The 19,070-nt window shown below is 50.5% G+C and overlaps 1 protein-coding gene across 4 annotated transcripts in view; it reads left to right on the top strand.

Moving 5' to 3' along the window:
• Positions 1-19,070, top strand: part of Mp (collagen XV/XVIII-type protein multiplexin) — a 307,755-nt gene that overhangs the window by 164,987 nt on the left and 123,698 nt on the right. For all 4 annotated transcript variants that reach the window (XM_077650856.1, XM_077650855.1, XM_077650854.1 and 1 more), the window contains exon 3: positions 4,559-4,600. In XM_077650856.1, coding sequence (XP_077506982.1) covers positions 4,559-4,600 — 42 coding nt within the window. The remainder of the gene's footprint in view (positions 1-4,558; positions 4,601-19,070) is intronic.

Below are 19,070 nucleotides of genomic sequence, written 5' to 3'. Positions count from 1 at the left end.
CACTGACATCACACAGTACACGGGCCTCTCGAATTTCGCCTCCATCGAAAAAAACATGGAGGATGGAAGAATTCTTGGAAACAGAAAGCCGCGGGAAGGAAGCCACCGCTCGGACAAGACGAATAGTTTTCCGTTCTCTGGTCGAAACGTTGGCCAGTGCACGGAGGCTTCCCACCCGCTGCTTGCTCATTTTCTGCCGACAGGCACAAGGGCAATTTGACTGGTTTCACATCGGAGGAATCAAGCGTTTCATACCAGAGTGACAATTTGGAGGCGTTCTTTCCAAACCATAGTGTTTTACTCACCAGATAAACTCCGCGGTCTATGAGTCACGCTGGATTGGAGAGCTCTAGTTTAGTTTTTACAATCTTCAAGGAGTTCGAGGAATGCAGAGGATAAAGGCTCCAGGTCCTCGTCATGTAATTTGACATGTGTGGAAGGACAGCGGAGATGTGCAAGGAAACCTTGTGCACACGATGCTTATAACTGTACTTGAAGCAAGGGTGAATGCTTGCATGGCCCTAAGCAGCACAGCTAATCGGCGTAATATTGGAAATGCATTGTCAAAGGCCGGCCTTGCCGAGGACCAGAGTAATATCATCCATCTCCAATATTGGGCCGATTAACTAAGCTGATTGGAATATATACAAAAGAGGGTGGTGCCACAGACACGAGAAATTACAGATAGATTGGACATGACAACAAGTATGCACCGGCAACTATAAATACGATCAGAGTAACGTTACACTTCCAGGAAACACGTTGCAGTATAGCACGGTGGTTCAGGCTAGTTGGTTGCTATACATAATGCACACAAGATTCGCAGCATAAATAAAGCGCACGCAGAGGACCAGGAACAAACAAGACAGGACTGTGTGCGTTTTATTTATGCCGTGAATCTCGTCTGCATTCCAGGAAAAAAAGATACACTGTCTCCTCGTCGAGTGCAGATGTAAGCATGAAATGCACTGCGGGAAAGGCAAACCGCATTCAACGATTGTTCGTAGATGTTGTTAACCGCACTCGAGTCCTGGGAAGCGTCCCTCATTAGCTACTTTTCTTAGCTTTTCTTCGCGAGCAGCAGCACGCTCGGCTTTCGTTGCCGCCTTTTAGAGATGGCGAGCCGTGGGACCGCTGGGACGTGGATGGGACTTTCGCCTCGGCTAGACGCCGTCTTCGCCGCCGCCTCCGCTCGTGCGTCTCTCAGGCTGCAAGACCGAACTAAACCTCATTCGCGCCTATAGAGCTAGCTTCGTCCACAACGGGATCATGAAGACGTTGTTGATGGTGCATGTGCCGCTCCGGTGGCGCAGGCCACACGTATAGCACCAATGGCTGAAGAAAAGTTTCGTCAGTGTTCATTTAGGTTCGGCTCCGTGTTCTCACTCCGTTCTCCGTGGCATTGCGCCTACAACGGAAACGAAAAGCATTTCATGCTTGAAACACGCTGCTTTTCGGAAAGGATATTGAGCAAAGAAAAATAGGTGTGCAGCATGCATTATTCTCCATATATAACCTTCATAAGTGACCAATGCGTTTTCGATTTTCGTTAAAAGCAGTAATTAAGGCATTGCGTATTAAAGGCGTGGAGAAAGCCTATATACAGCATTTCACGTAAATTGAGCCAGGTATTTTAAAAAAGTGAGCCAGGGAAACTGGGTAAAAGCAACGGCATTTTGTTTCCCGTTGTGTGGCGCTCCTCGGAGTATTTTTATGTTATACCTAATTTGTTAATCAGCCAAGACTCATTATGTAAATTCTTTTTATATTCATCTTAGGCACCGGTGCTTTTTCCTTAAATCAGAAGGGGTAAAGAAACAATTGGTTTTTTTTTTGTTTTTGGGGGGGAAAGGAAATGGCGCAGTATCTGTCTCATATATCGTTGGACACCTGAACCGCGCCGTAAGGGAAGGGATGAAGGAGGGAGTGAAAGATAAAGAGAAATAGGTGCCGTAGTGGAGGGCTCCGGCATAATTTCGACCACCTGGGGATCTTTAACGTGCACTGACATCGCACAGCACACGGGCGCCTAAGCGTTTTTCCTCCATAAAGAAACAACCGATCCCGTCTTTTGCAGCAACATCTCCCCTACATGTGCTCCTTTTTTCCAGCATTAAAAAAAGCCGACGAAATAATAAAAACTACGTGACTGCGCTTCTGAACGCGCGGCCAAACGCGTTTTGAATGAACAGAGCGTGCACGCTCGCCGTCTCGAAGTGAGCGGCCGACGCTGCTGTCACCATGGTCTTGAAAGTGCGTCAGCACATCTTTCCTGCACATAGAAAGCGCCTGATCAGCGATAGGTGACAGGCAGCCCACCGACAGAAACTCAGACGGAGATTTTATTGGGCCATCAAAACGAGAAAACGAAAAGGAAAGGATAGCATTGCAGCTGCGTTGTTCAAGGTGTGCAGCCCGTCGAAGTGAGCGGCGGCCGCTCACTTGGGTAATCGGTCATCGCGCACGTTTGTTTTGTGCAAAACACGGCTGGCAGCGCTGCAGTGTGGTCGCATGAGCGCAGTCATGTTGCATTTATTTTTTTACATTTCGCGGCATTTCTTTAAGCCCTAGCATAGCTTCCGCCCTGGTTGTGGTTGCTCTACAGCTCTGGCCACGCTCACGGACTATGTGAGTGACAGCCTCGATAACCGCACTCCTGCAGACCTAGTCCAACTGGATTTCACCAGTCCATTAGAAGAAGAAGACTTTATTTCCACCATGTGCAGTACACAGATGGAGGACGACGGAAAAAAAGCCGTCAATAGGCGGCTTGACGAGTCCGTCGCCCCACTTAATGAGCAGCGTTTGGTCAACAGCAATCAATTCATACAGTCAAACAAAAGAAAATGAAAACACTTGATCAGTGCAGAACAGAAGCAAAACAGAGCGGTCCGAAAAATGAAATCCCAGGATAAGTAAAATCAGTTATTCATCCTCAGTAAACACAGAGCGAAGCTTAGCAGCGGAGCAAATAAATAAATCAAAGTTAGTAGACAGATAATGGTTTAACAGTGATGGTAAAGAATAACATAGGCGTTCCATGCCAGAGTTCAAACGGGGTGCAACGATTTTCCAACATTCTCCATGTCAGAGACCATCGATCATGACCTTCTCTTAAAGAAGGCGGCTCAGGTTGGGCTGCGTGCTCCTGAGCTACTTTAAATAGCTTGATTTGCGATAGGCCGCAGTCAGAGCGGGCTTTATCATGGTTCAACATCAAAACGCTATCTCGCTCTCTCCAGTCACCCGCCGGGATCCGTTTTGGGCCCAACCCTGTTTTCCCTCTATGTCAATAACTTTCCGCAGTAAATGTTTCATTCAATATGCGGATTATACGTCCATTGTCTCTCGTATTGCCTCACCTCGGTGCCCTGCCCGGCCCCAGGACTATCTTCAGGAAGTTTCCAAGGAAGTTTGACTTAATCACCTGACAATGAGCAACCCAAAGTGCAGTGCGATGCATTTCCATGCCAGCAAGAGTTCCTCTAAACACTGCTGCACGCTGCGAGGCACTTCAGTGCGCGCCGCTCAGTGAGTCTCGATTCTCGAGGTCGCCGGCACCTCGGGCTTGGGCTTTTCTTTGCATATTTCCCATGTAATAATATTAATAATACTGTTATATTCCATCATAATGATGGGGTAGGTAGGGCCCCACGTATTACTGGTTTTGGGTCGCGAGTCACGAAGCCCTGCGGCCCAGATGTGTTACGTTCTTTGGAGTCCTCGTCTTCCATCCCCGGGCCTGCAGATGTGAACCTTGTTATCAATGAACAGTGATAATTTGGCTTAAACCAGGATCGAACGCCACGGGAAATCATCGGTGCTAAGAACATAGTTTATTGTAAAGAAACATGCTTTAGCAGCACGGCTCTATCATTTCCAGCGAAGGAAAGGGCAATTTTAGAAGGGAGAATGTGAGAAAAAGGAACATGTTACGGGACCGACAGTTGGCGTTTTTATCATCTGCGCTGTACATATAAACGAATGTTTCATGAAAACAACTCAGCTGTCAGTTCAGCGCGATGCCTCCCGTCTCGTCCTATCAGTCTGTGTCTTCAAGAGCTGGTCTTAAACACTGCTGAACCAACTCGCCAAGCAAGCCACTCTGCTTGTCTTTTTACCAGTAACGCACCTTAAAGGCCGTTCCTAGTGCATTTCAGGAATGTCCGACAAGGAAAGCTTTATTGTAGTAGCACCGGAGCTCGTCTTCTATGAGCATGGAGCAAAAAGCTTTCGACAGGTAGAGGTCTGACAAAAATTCTAACATTTTTCAGTGTTCCAGCTTCGGTGCAGTGTGGTCGTGAGTGCGAACCACTGGTCAGGTTCGGCGATGTTGCTTGTCATCGTGTTCTTGGATTAAGCCACCGGCTTGTTACGCATACTGTGCCGCCACCGTCCAATATTCGGCAGTGAATTTGAATTTGCCGGGAATACTCTTCAAGCTTCCCGAGAGTTTGCTGATCAAAACCAGTCGGTCTTCGATTTGCCTTTTGTCATTCTTGCATACGCTGGCGCAGTGAGGGGATCTAATTCTCTCTCTCTCTCTTTTTATTTACAGCCCATCGGCAGCGGAGAATACTCGGAGGCGGAAAATAGTGACGTAAGTGGCAGCGCCTCATTTATTCTTCTGTATTATACCCTTTATTTTCAACTTCGCCCCAGCAGTGGCCAAGTGGTTTGATCATCCGCCTAGCATGCAGGACGTGGGGGTTGCTATCCCCAGTGCCGCCGGGTACCCACTGGACATAGAGTGGGTACAAGCTTTCCCCTGGCCTAGTGATGGGCTTCTGTTGGTTGAAATACTTGGGAAACGGGTCTATGACCCCGTATTGTGTAGACAGATGCAGCTTTTGTAATGCCGCTCTTTGGCTAGAGCTGCCCTTGCGCCATAAAAAGACGTCATCATCTTTTCTTCAGCTTCAGCTCCTTTACCCACCAGCCTGAAAAATGCGATCTCATTAGAGCCATTTCTTTGACTTCTCTGTGCCCTCCGCAGCGTTTTTTTTTTTTTTGTCTACAAAGCGAAGTACTTTCATGCTTTGAATTTTTTACCTTGTCTTGTGAAGTATGCCACAGCTACTACTAACCATGATTCTGTCAGTACATATTCCAAATGAGCGGACTCTTTTTACCAGCGTTGCACCTCCGGCGGTGCAGAACTCCGCCCTTTAAGGAACTTTATTTTTTCAGAGTTGATTGTAACAGAAACAAGAATGCTGCTTCTACACGAATTTAGCAGGAGCCTGTGCCTCTAGTGCCTCATAACACCGCTACGCAGGTGTACAACGCTTTATGTGTAAATTCACGTGTTCGTTAAAGGTATGCTTAAACCACGAACTGATTTTGATCTCTAGACCACACATCACGTGACATCACTTCGCCGATCCGCGAGGTCGGGCGAGAAATGCTCCAGCCTTTTTTTTTTTTTCAAGCGGTGGACCGCGGAATACTTAGCGTGGCTGCAGTACCTAGGCGTGGCAACAAGCCAGTGCTGTTTTTATCAGGCCACACCTCATGCCGCGTTGCTCTGCTTTAGTGTTTTGCGTTGTGGCGGCGAGCAGCGTGGCATATGCCCCGCACGAAGAAGAAAAATAGAATTCACATTTTTTTCTCGTCCACTTATTCCAAAACTCTCAAAAGATGATTGGTCGTCATTGCACTGAGGAACTCCCCAATCAGATTATGTGTGTGGGAGCCTGCGCTAGCGAAGGTGTATGCAGGGTCATATTGTCACTGTTGTGTTGGAAGGATTCAGATTGTGTTCAAATTGAATTCAGATCGGCAAAGTTGCGTTTTCCTTCGGGTTCTAGCCAGTTATTTGCGGACTATAAGCATAATCTATTACGCTCCACAGTAACACTTTCACTTAAAAAACGCATGGTAATATCACGGCATACAAAAAGTTCAAAACATGGTAAGGGGAAGGAATGTTTCGCAAACAAGTTGACCTACATACCAGCGATATCAGTATTTAACAGCAAGGGCAGCCTTTAACGCTGCGGTAAATTCAGAATCTAATGCAGCCACAGCTACGTCGCAGGAGTGTTCGTTCCATGAAATGAACGAGCGTGGAAAGACGAATGTGCGAAAACTATGGTATATAATGATATTCCTTTAATCTTATTCGGATGGTCTCGCCGCTGCCGAATGTGCGTAGGTGAGAAAAGACAGGCAGCTTCGTTCAACATAGTGCGACTGAGAAATACGTATTGTAAAAAACTGAGTCGAAAAAATTCATGACTTAAGGAAAGAAGAGGCTATCCTGAGCCATTTTTTATGCCAGTGACACTGCATTGAAGCGAATAGTTGTGGGCCATGGAACGCGCCTCGGTTCTGAATCGCTTCTAATTTTTTTTTACTAGAATTTCTGTGTACGGGTTCATATTACGCATGCGTGTTCAACAATAGGGTGGAGGTTTGTTGTGCACAATAGTTCGCTGACGTCTTGTGGAGCATTTTTGAAGTTCCTTTCCTCAAAGTTTAAAGCGCGGCCAGCCTTCGGAGTTAAGATGTCTACTTAATGCTTCCACGACAAGTCTGAGCTAAAGGTTGAACGTAAAGTTTCGCCTCGCTTACTTGAGAAATAATTTCGGTGTTTGGATAGTACTCTGTATTTATCGGTTTATGCTTTCGAATATGGCTGCATTTCAACACATTTAAATTCGTAAATCAGGCCTGACACCAAGATGAAATACTGTTGACGTCATTTCAAAGTTCAGGTTTGGTTTGGTTTGTCAGGCGATGAGGGACGCCGTAGTGAAAGGCTCCGGAGATTTCGACCACCTGGGGTTCTCTAACGTCCGCTGACATCGCACAGTACTCGGGCATCTAGAATTTCGCTTCCATAGAAATTGAACCGCTGCGGCCGTGATCGAACCTGCGTCTTTCGGGTCAGCAGCCTAGCGCCATAACCACTGAGCCACCCCGGCGGCTCTGTGAAAGTCATGCTTTATTTCCCGGTACAAAATGCAGTCATCAGCATACAATGGAAAGAGCAGTGGGCCACACACTGGCCCCTGGGGTTCTCCTGAGAATACGGAAACCTCTGGCGACTGGGAACTAAGCCAGGCCTTTTGTAACCGACTTGCTGAACAATTTTCAGTGTAGCTAAATATATTGTGCGGCAAAACAAGAGATGATAACTTGTGCAAGGGAAGGGTGTGGCATATGGCATCGAATGCATTTTGCAAATCTAATAGTACGCAACATTTTTGTAGGCCCTGGTGATAAATAGATAAAATGTCATGCGAAAATTCGATTAACAGCGTAACACAAAAGTGGCCAGAACTAAAAACATGCTGATGTTCAACAAAAAGTGATTATTATTAAGGTGGTTCAGTAAAGTGAAGTAGACAATATGCTCAAAGTTCTCGCAGTCAGCACTAGTTAGAGACATCGGTTTATAGTTTGTCACATGGTTTCGAAGCCCACCCCTGTGAACAGGCACAATATGACCCAAGCGGCCGCGGTGGCTCAGTGGTTAAGGCGCTTGGCTGCTGTCCCGAAAGTCACGGGTTTGATCCTGGCCGCTGCGGCTGCATTTCGATGGAGGCGAAATTCTAGAGGCCCGTGTACTGTGCGATGTCAGTGCACATTAAAGAACCCCAGGTGGTCGAAATTTCCGGAGCCCTTCACTACGGCGTCCCTATTAGCCCCCCGAGTCGCTTTGGGACGTCCAATCATAGAAAGCCGAAAAAATGTGCCCCACTTTCCATTCTTCTTCTAAATCGTAATTACTAGGAGAGTTTAATCACTACGGCTGGATATTCACAAGTTATTCTTGCGCAATAATTAAAAACAAAGTTCGGAATACTGTCATGAACTGAAGCTGAATGTAGCTATTTTTTTCTAGTAATTTGAGCTTTCCAAAGCTGTCAATTAAGGTATCAGGCATGGGTTCTGAAATACACCTTGAGCAAAGCGGCAGTTGGCTAGGTACGGTCCTTAAAAAAAGATCATAAATGTTCATTAAACCAGCTTGCCTTATCAGTATAATTATTTATTGTGGTAGTATTGAGAGTAAACGTCCAGATGCCTACACCGTCCTTCCGGTTCGACTTAACCCACTTCCAAAGTTCTTTAGGATTTTTCTTCACCTTTGAGTCAAGTTTTGGAAAAGTAATTTTTGTGAACGCTTTCATTTCGCCTGCTACTTCTCCCAAATTCTGTAGCAGTTTATATAGCTGCTTATTAGGATTTCGCATGTAGTGTTTAAATTTATGGTTCCTCTTGCTAATGAGCGATTTGAGAATCTTCCTGAAGCAAAACTTATACATCCTTAATCTTGGTATAAGAATCTTTTAAGGGATATACAGCTCAGCAAGGAGTAGAAGCTTCTTCTTGTGTGAAAATAATGTGACATTCCGTGTGTGCTACGAGGATCCACGTTCGACGGCGCGGCGTAGACGGAGACCCGTGACAGCGGCATCAATTACCCAGCCATGCTCTTTGAGTGACGACCAGAAAAACCGGTCCCGCCGCCGCCCCGGGGAAACAGGCTTTATCCTCCCCAATTTCCGGTTACATTCCAGGACAAGGGAGCTGTCAGCGGGCCAGAGCGCGCCGTACCACAGCCGACGCTATGCGAAACCGCGAAGACGACATCTTTCCCTCCCCCCCCCTTTGTCGTGGGCTATCGCCGGGAAGGCACCCACAGCTTCCCAGAAGGGCCGCGACGGACACCTGTCATGGCGGACAGGCAGTACTCGCCAAGAATGTGGAAAGACAGGCGCTAGTGAATTAGCTCCGAAGAGAGAGCCTGTGTATACTCTCACTTGAGAGAGAGTGGTGGCGTTTTTGTTGTTTATTTAGTTTGTATTGTTAACAGACTCTGGGTTCGAGGCTAAGCCCAACCCAAAGGGGTGGTCCCCATCTCGCATGTTATTTTGGATTGGAGAATTGATGCTTTGGGCGGGCCACTGGAAATGACCGCCCTTAGTCCTTTGTTAATCAAGTGCTTAAAAGCACATGTAAACGGATGCAGTCCAGTCTGAGCTGGGGCTCCATGCTTAGCATGTAATGTGATGCTACTTAGGCACTAACCTGCCCGGTCGATGAGTAAAGTAGTGCAAAGTTTGTTCTTTTGTAAATTCAGTTCTTTTTCCAGTTTAACTCTCTGTATATGTATGTTGTAAAATTATGCTCTGCTGTCATCATCTACAAGCTCGCCTCCTGTTCATCTTCCAAGCCGAACGACACTAGAGGAAGGGTTTGTGAACCATCCTCGAAGAAACGGACGACTATTGAAATTCTACTGCATACACGCTGAGGACGACATCGTTCGCCAAGAGAGCCTTCAGTGCCGAAGCCCGACGGCGTGCAGCTTCTGCCAGCAACCGCTCGAGCCCAACTCCGGAGCCACTCCATCGCCCCCATGAAGTCGTCGGCACGTAAGCTCGGACGCCCCAGCCTCTGATGTATAACCTTAACCATGTGTAATTATTGAATATACCTGTTTGTTTAAACTGAGCCATACGGTGTCTCTTTGCCTCTCCGTCCCGTGTGGACCTGCGCATTATGGGGGTCATCACACTGGTGTCAGAAGTGGGGTCTCAAAAGCAAATGTCCTCTGAATGCTGTGACATTCATGACTTCAAAATTGTAATCAAAAGGGAATCACGGGACTGATTGTGGGACTTTTACCCCCATTTGAGAGGCTTGAGGCACTGGAGGGCTTGAAAAAAAAAATGACTGTATCTGAGGGAGCTCCCACTCCACAGCCGTCGCTCGGAGCAAGCATGCTGGCATTAGGAAGCGTCATTCCGACGTTTACGGGAGATAAGACAGGGGTTCCAATCTGCGATTTCTTTTCCATGCTAGAAGAGATTGGGAAAATGGGGGGATGGTCCGATGCTCAAATGCTGGGAATGGCGAGGTGTAAGATGGCAGGAGCTGCTCATGATTTTGCATGGCGAGACGAAAAAGTAAAATCCACAAAATCATTTGCGGAATTTAAGAAGCTCGCGTTTGAGCATTTTGACACTGAACCACGTCACGTGCGAGTACAGAGGTTCCGTGACGCCGGACAGATGGTAGGGGAGGACGTGCGAACATTTGCGTCGCGGCTTCAGCGCTTAGCGCGCGATACGTTAAGCAGGGGGGAGGAAGGAGACCAGCTTAAGAAGAAATACGCGGAGGATATACTTAAAGAGGAAATGACCGCTTTGTTCGTGGCTGGTCTGCAAGACCCCGTGCGCCGGTTCGTGCTCTCGCGCAAGCCGAGCAATTTCGACCAAGCCGTGGAGGCCGCATTGGATGAGGAACAAAATGAGGCGTTAACGACAGCCGCAGCGAGAGTACGCGTCATAGAGAGAGCGGTGCTCAACCCTGAGGTTGCTCTCTTGACAGAGCGGTTAGATCGCTTAGAACAGCTGCTATCTCAGCAGGTAGAATGCCAGGTTGAAGCGCGCGCTCAACAGCGCCCATTCGCTGGAAACCGGAGACCGCCACAAAGCTACAGGCGCGGTATGCGAGATTTTGAAGAAATCGTATGCTTCGCTTGCCAGGGTCGCGGACACATCGCCAGGTTCTGCCAAAACGTGCGCCGTGGGGAGCCACAAAGAGAAGCAGGCGAGACACGCCCTAAGCAAGCCTACAGCGGGGCTCCAGATACCGAGTTAAAAAACTAGTTAGTCCTCCCCAGCCTGAGGAGCGTGGGGAGGGAGCAGTAGATGATGAGGTGGTGGTAGTTTGTGTGGCCGACGAGGCATGCCCTGTTGTGCGTTGCAAGTTAAATGGTTGTTGTATGGAATTGTTGATAGATACGGGGTCAAAGGTGACATTGCTTAAGGAGAGCAGTTTTAACACGCTTCGAAGGAAGGGGGACCGCGAGGTGTTGGAAGCGTCTGGTGGTATGGCAACCAAATTTGTAGGCATAACGGGGGATCCTCTTGGCATAAGTGGACTCTACCGGTTACACTTCTCTCTCGGCGGAATTGCATTGGAGCACCCCTGCTACGTATGCCCGGACACGGTGTCTCTGCCAAACGGAGTGTCAGGTATATTAGGGCAGGATTTTTTGAGAAAAGGGAAGGTAGTAGTCTCATTCTCTGAGGAAGAGGTTAATGCGGGCGGCTCAAAAGTTCCGTTTTTGAACAGGAGAGGGGCTGAGATTCGCATTACCGATATTGACACCCGTCAAACAGTGGGATCATTGGAGAAGGTATATTCGCGGGTTGCCGTCCGGCTGGTCGAGGAGGCGGTCGTCCTTCCTTGGTCGGAGCACATTTTGTACGCGTTTGTGCCTTCAGATGTAGAGAGCGGCGCCGTGGGAGTGCTTGAGCCGGTCGACTCTCTCAGCAATGGCCTGAAGGCAGCCGCGTGCCTCGTGACAGTTAATGACGCCCACAGAGTGCCCCTACGGGTGGTTAACTGTAGCCAGCAGCCACTGAGCCTTCCCAAGAACAAAACATTGGCTTTCTTCACCTCTGCGATAGAGCAACGTGAGCCCACCGATACGGTACTCGCAACTGTAGAGCATGCTAGTCCTTCGGCTGCTCCAAAGGTGTCGTTCGATCTTTCTCACGTAAAATCCAGGGAGAGGGAGGCTCTGGCTGGTTTGCTGAACGACTACTCGGAGGTATTCGCCGCGTCCAACCTGGATTTGGGCTGCTGTGGCGTTATAAAGCACAGGATAGAAACCGGCACTTCATCGCCCGTTTACCAGCGTGCGTACAGGATTCCTTACTCCCAACGTGAGGAGATGGAGCGGCAGGTGCAGGACCTGATTGATCGCGGCATTGTCGAACACTCAAAGTCACCCTGGGGAGCACCAGCACTATTGGTGGAAAAGCCAGATGGCTCGTATCGATTGGTAGTGGACTACCGCAAACTAAATGCCGTAACTCGCATCGATCCATACCCCATCCCCAATATACAGGAGACGCTTTCTCAGCTGGGCTCTGCCAGGTACTTCACGGTAGTGGACATGGCGGCGGGATTCTGGCAGATAGCAATGGATCCGGCAGATGCCGAGAAAACGGCATTCAACACGCCCTCAGGGCACTATGAATGGAAAAGAATGCCGATGGGTCTGGCCAACAGCCCTGCTGTCTGGCAGAGAACCGCTGATGTTATCCTGGCAGGTCTTCTGGGGAGGCTGTGCTTCGTGTATATGGATGACATTATCATATACAGTGGCAGTTTTTATAACCATTTGCGCGATATTGAGCAGGTTTTGGTGCGACTAAGAGCAGCGGGTCTCAAACTGAAGCCCTCTAAGTGCCAATTCCTCAAAAACGAGGTGAAATACCTCGGGCACGTTGTTTCAGCTGACGGCGTGCGACCGGACCCTGAGAAACTAAGGTGTGTCTCGGATTTTCCATCCCCGACTAGCGTCCGCCAGGTCCGGCAGTTTCTCGGCCTGATCGGTTACTACCGAAGGCACATAGAGGAGTTCGCCAAGCTCGCTAAGCCGCTCACCGCCTTAACAGCCAAAAATGTCGCCTTTCGTTGGGACGAAAACGCGGAGAATGCTTTTGGGGCCCTGAAAAGGAAGCTAATGAGTGCACCGCTGTTACGCCACCCGGATTTTAGTTTGCCCTTCGTTATGGCCACAGATGCGTCAAAGTTCGCAGTTGGTGCCGTGCTATCTCAGGTTATCGAGGGCAAAGAACATCCCGTTGCTTTTGCTAGCCGACAGTTGAGCCCCACAGAGCAAAAGTACGGAGCTACGGAAAGGGAGTGCCTCGCCGTTGTCTGGGCAGTAAAGCACTTCAGATGCTACCTTTACGGCCGCAAATTCAAGCTAGTCACAGACTGCCATCCTCTGAAATGGGTGATGAGTGTCAGGGACCCTAGCTCGCGACTCGCTAGATGGAATCTACACCTGCAGGAATACTGCTTTGAAGTTGAGCACAAGTCAGGAAAGACACATCTGAATGCTGATGCACTCAGCCGCACAGCTGCCGTGGCAGCTATAGAAGAGTTTGTCCCCGTAGTCGACCCCGCCGAATTACGCACAGAGCAGTGCAAAGATCCTGACCTGAAGCGAATAATCGAAAGCTTAGAGGGCGCACCGTCTCATCCCGAACAGCTAGGTTATTTCATTGACAAAGACGGCACCCTGTGTCGGCGCACGAGGCCAACCAGGAAAGGGAGACCAGAGAAAACCGCTTGGGAGAGAGTCGTCATACCTCGGTCGTGGACAGAAAGGGTTCTTCGCGCGTTTCACGATGCGCCATGCGCCGGTCATTTTGGCGTAGCGAAGACACGCAGGCGTGTGGAGCGTTTGTACTTTTGGAGTGGCATGCGACAGGACGTTAGAGACTACTGTGCGAAGTGTCATTCCTGTCTCGAAAGAAAAACACCCAAGGGACGAAGACCAGCTCCAATTCAGCCGTTCCCTGAGGTTTCGGCTCCCTTCGAGCGGACAGGTATGGACATAATGGGCCCATTGCCCACGACCACTTCCGGAAACAAGTACATTTTAGTATTTGTCGACCACCTTTCAAAATACGCGGAAGCGGTAGCACTCCCAGATCAGAAGGCAGACACGGTTGCAAGAGCATTTGTCGAACAGATCGTGCTCCGACATGGACCCCCGAGGCAACTCTTGACAGATCGGGGAACGAACTTCGTGTCGCAGCTAATGAGGAGAGTTTGCGAGCTGCTTAAGATCGCTAAGAAGCAGACAACACCGTACCATCCGGCTTGCAACGGCGCGGTGGAGCGACTGAACCAAACCGTGGCCGGGTTCCTGTCGCATTTTGTTTCGCGCGACCAGCGGGACTGGGACTTGTGGCTCCCGTATGCAATGTTTGCCTACAATTCCGCAGCACACGAGAGCACGGGCGAATCGCCATTCTTTCTTCTCTACGGCCGAGACCCGGACCAGCCTAGTGAAGTGCCAGAGGGCCCCCGTCGTGTCCCATACGCTTCACTGGACGACTATAAGGTTGAGCTAGAATCGCGCTTGCAAGTGGCGAGGGACATCGCAAAGGAGTCCTTAAAGAAAGCGGCGAAGCGCAGGAAGGAGGTGCACGATCGCAGTGCTAGAGACGCGCCGTTTGATGTGGGGGACAGCGTGTACATTGAAAACTGCCAAAGGCAGATTGGGCTAGCTCGTAAGTTCCAGACGAAGTGGAGAGGACCGTGCGAGGTTGTCGAGAAGCTTTCTCCGGTAAACTTCAGAGTCCGAGACGTGAACCGGCGTTTGATAAGGATACACGCAAATCGCCTCAAGTCGGCACCGGTTCAGTATTCACGAAATGAGGAAAGGGAAAGCGCGGATTTTGATGGGGACAGAAGTGAAGCGGAGCGCGCAGATAGTTCGCAAGAAACGCCCTCTCCTGCGTTTGTTCGGCAGGCGCCCGAGGTGACGGCCGGAATGCCACCGGATTTACTTCATGCATTGCTAGAAGAAGAAGCGCGCGAGGTTGCCGCGCAGATAACGCCAGGAGAGGCTCCTGCCACGAGCCCTCGCGAGTCCCAAAGCAGACAAAGGGGCACAGACTTACTTAGTATGACTCATGAAGGCCGATATCCGCTGCGAAATCGGAAAGCTAAGTCGGACTAATGGCGTAAACAGAGCGGAGTTGTGAACTGGTTAGAATTGTGTAATGCCGCAGCTCATAACATTGCTATGTGCTTATGTGTTAAGTTATCGGAGTTGGTAGTTAAACCTTTCTGTCATTAAGTAACACCTGCACAGGAGAGCATGCGGAGCGCATGCAGAACCTGCCCTACTTCCTTTCGTTATCTATATTTTTGTCTGTGCCGTGATCGTGCTAGAAGTGGGAGCTCCTTTGTAACTGTGGTAAATTTATTTCGTCCAGTTTGGACTAGAAAGGAGAGGCTTGGGTGCTGAGTTTCATGTTTATCTGTAAAAGAAGATCAGTGCTGCCCCTGGAGACGCCAGTATTGACAGCGGAGGCATATGGTGTTGTGCAGTGGTGTTGAGTGCAGCGAAAAGTGTTTTGTCGGACGCACTGTGCGAGGCGATTCAGAAAGACAAGGGGAGCTGCGTGGACTCAAATGTTCGGAGAACATTCTTCTGGAGGGTGAGCGAGTGTGACATTCCGTGTGTGCTACGAGGATCCACGTTCGACGGCGCGGCGTAGACGGAGACCCGTGACAGCGGCATCATCAATTACCCAGCCATGCTCTTTGAGTGACGACCAGAAAAACCGGTCCCGCCGCCGCCCCGGGGAAACAGGCTTTATCCTCCCCAATTTCCGGTTACATTCCAGGACAAGGGAGCTGTCAGCGGGCCAGAGCGCGCCGTACCACAGCCGACGCTATGCGAAACCGCGAAGACGACATCTTTCCCTCCCCCCCCCCCCTTTGTCGTGGGCTATCGCCGGGAAGGCACCCACAGCTTCCCAGAAGGGCCGCGACGGACACCTGTCATGGCGGACAGGCAGTACTCGCCAAGAATGTGGAAAGACAGGCGCTAGTGAATTAGCTCCGAAGAGAGAGCCTGTGTATACTCTCACTTGAGAGAGAGTGGTGGCGTTTTTGTTGTTTATTTAGTTTGTATTGTTAACAGACTCTGGGTTCGAGGCTAAGCCCAACCCAAAGGGGTGGTCCCCATCTCGCATGTTATTTTGGATTGGAGAATTGATGCTTTGGGCGGGCCACTGGAAATGACCGCCCTTAGTCCTTTGTTAATCAAGTGCTTAAAAGCACATGTAAACGGATGCAGTCCAGTCTGAGCTGGGGCTCCATGCTTAGCATGTAATGTGATGCTACTTAGGCACTAACCTGCCCGGTCGATGAGTAAAGTAGTGCAAAGTTTGTTCTTTTGTAGTAGTAGTAGTAGTAGTAAAGACTTTTATTCGACCATAATTTATAGGCCGAGCATGTCGACCGCCTGGGCGACCAGAAGTCGCTGTTCTTCTTCCCCTTCAGCGCCAAGCCAGTCGAGCCAGGTGGTGATGGATAGAAAGGGTGGGGGGAAGGAACCCGACTGCTGAGCAGCCGGGCAATAGAAGAGGCAATGGGCCAGGTCCGCATAGATGCAGGGGCAGTTGGGACAGGAAGGGTCCGATCGATAGCGATAGAGGAAGAGGCGGGACGGGGTGATAACTGCATTCATCTGAATGTGCCGAAGAAGGCGAGACTCCGGCACCGTGAGTGATGGATGAGGAGGAGGGTAAAGGCGTTTGTCGAGGCGGAGCTCAAGGTAGACCTCTTTTATGGTGCGGCGAAGGGTGAGCCTCCCACCGTCCTCCGAGGGCTTGGGCCAGGGGATCAACGGTGCCCGGAAAAGTGTGTCGCGGGCGAGCTGATGGGCCAGCTCATTGCCGTCAATCCCTGAATGCCCAGGGACCCAGCGGAGGAAAACGATGGAAGGCTGCAGTGCGGAGACCGCTCGTTCGACCTCCTGTTGGAGAGAAGGGGTCAGGGTGCGTTTCTGTATGTGGTGTATAGCGGCTTGTGAGTCTGAATAGACTGTGTACTCTTGGAGAGAGGGAAGGAGGGCAAATGACTGGAGGGCATGCGCAATGGCGAGGACCTCGAGGGACAATGCGTCTGGAGGGTGTAGATACGGCCCGCTGGTGTGGGTTTCAGGAGCAGGGAGGTGTGGATGGTACAGGGCGTAGCCGCAGGAACCTCGAGGAGCCACGAAGGAGGCATCCGTGTAAGCTACACCCTGGGTATCAAAGAGAGGGGAATGGTGCTGTGCGGCCGCGTGACGACGTCCGGCGTGCAGGACGGGGGACATGTTGGTCGGGAGGGGAAGGATACGAAGATTGGGAGCGGGGGTGCGAATAGGAGAGGTAAACGGGGAGATTGGAATGGGCGAGATACCCGCTTGAGTCAATAACCACTGACCCTGACGGGTAAGGGAAAGCCGGGCAAGTTGCAAGTCACGATGGAGACTGAGAAGAGAACGAAGAGGATGGAAGAGGCCTGTGGCAAAGAGCTTAGTGGTAGAGGTAGTGATAGGGAGGTTGAGAGCTGCCTTGTAGAGGCCCACAAGGGCAGTCTCGAGAGTGTTAAGTTGAGTCTGATTGAAGGAAGCGTAGGGTGCAAAGTACAAGACTTTGTTGAGGGCCAGCGCGTGGGCAACGCGGCACGCGTGAGCCTCGTGGAGACCTGAGCGTCGAGTGACCACGCGCCGCAGGAGGTGAGTTACAGAGTGGCAGGTGGTGACAGCGCGGTGGAGGGCTTGCACATTCTTAGCCGCATGCAAAGGGAAGCCAAGAACTTTGCACTGTGTGACGACAGGAATGGGAGAGCCAGAAAGGTGGAGAGAGACGAAGTGGTTGTGTGAGCGCTGGTAGGAGGAATGGTTGAGAAGGAGAAGCTCGGATTTCTCAGGAGCAGGAGAGAGGCCAGCGGTGGTGAGAAAGGAGTCGATGAGATCTAGGCCACGTTGCAGGGTGTCCTGTACGTGACCGGGAGAGCCAGATGAACACCAGAGAGTGATGTCATCGGCGTAAAATATATGATGCAGGTCGGGAATTTCAGCTAGCTGGGAGGCGAGAGGGGCCATAGCGAGATTGAAAAGGGTAGGAGAGAGAACAGCACCTTGAGGAGTGCCACGGGTGAGGTGGTGTGGGTTAGACAAGTGGGTATCTACACGAAAGCGAGCCACACGTTTAGAGAGGAATGAGCGGATATAGGAGCACATGCGGGAGCCACAATCCAAAGAGGCGAGTTGAGAAAGGATGTGATCGTGGCAAACACCGTCAAAGGCCTTGCGAACATCGACAGTCACAAGTGCGTAAATTTGAGTGGGTGTAGGGGACAGGAACGTTTGCTGGAGAATCAGAAACATGTCCTGTGCACAGACGCGGCGTCGGAAGCCAATGAGAGAATGGGGGAAAAATTCCCGTGCCTCAAGAAAATCAGAGAGGCGAGTCAGAGCCATTCGCTCAAGGGTCTTACCAACGCACGACGTCAGGGAGATTGGGCGGAGGTTAGAGAGAGAGGGAGGTTTGCCCTGCTTTGGAATCATAGAAATAAGGGAGGATGTCCAGGAGCTCGGCAAGCAGCCGCTCTCCCAGGCCTCATTGTAGATTTCAAGGAGGAATTCTTTGGCGCAGTCAGGAAGGTTACGAAGTGTGGTGTATGTAATGGCATCCTCACCGGGAGCCGAGCGTGTAGAATTAGCAGCCAGAGCAGATTCGAGCTCCCGGAGAGTGAAGCATTGGTCCAGATCGGGGTTAGGTCCACCTGAGTACACCGGGTAGGAGGGTGCCAGAGGGGGCGGGATGTAGAGAGAGGCGAGTTGATCAAAAACTTCGGAGGGAGTCCCCTGAGTGAGGGCTTTAGCTAGAGTGGGAGCAAGGGCAGGCTTATTGCCAAGGAGGGATTTAAAGAGAGACCATGCGGATCGCGAGTGCAATGCAGAATCAAGGCCATCACAAAGAGCACTCCAACGAGAGTGCTCGAGGGAGGCGCAGTGGGCGACGATCTCAGCCCGCAGAGCAGTGATCCGGGAGGAAAGTTGGGCATTGTGTGGTTGGGAGCGAAAGGAGCGTTGAAGACGTTTACGGCGACGCCATAAACGGATAAGGTATGGATCTGGGTCCTGGATTGGGTAACGAGAGCGAACGCGACGGCTACTGGACGTGAGCGCTGCAGAGATGCGCGACGTCCAGTCGTCGTAGGATTGAAAGGAGTCGGAGGCGAGATTAGTGCGAAAAGCATGCCAGTCAGTGTGAATAACCGGATGACAGCGAGGGATGTGGGAAAGAGAGGTGGTGATATGGATGAGAAAGTGGTCACTTAGAAGAGTTTCGGCTGTCACCTGCCAGTGAAAGGAAAGTGAACCCCGAGAGAAAGTGAGGTCGGGTGTCGTGGGGCGTTGTGAGGCAAGGCCCGCTCGAGTAGGAGAGCCAGGAGTATTAAGAAGGGTGAGGTGGCGTTCCTGGGCCAGACAATGCAGGAGGCGGCCGGGTTTGAGGGTTTGTGGGTAGCCCCAGAGTGTGTGAGGGGCATTAAAGTCACCACCAAAGAGGAGATGGGAGGTAGAAGGAAGAGAGTGAAGGAATTTGCCCAGAGCAGAGAATAAAGAGGAAGTGACAGGGGGGTTGTAAAAAGACAAAAGGACGAGTGAGGTGCGGGAAGAAGGGTGGTAATAAACCACACAAACTAAATATTTAAGGAGGGTGGAGGGG

Source organism: Amblyomma americanum, chromosome 1 (assembly GCF_052857255.1).
Source record: "Amblyomma americanum isolate KBUSLIRL-KWMA chromosome 1, ASM5285725v1, whole genome shotgun sequence".
NCBI lineage: Eukaryota > Metazoa > Arthropoda > Arachnida > Ixodida > Ixodidae > Amblyomma > Amblyomma americanum.
This window is presented reverse-complemented; position numbering and strand designations above follow the sequence as displayed.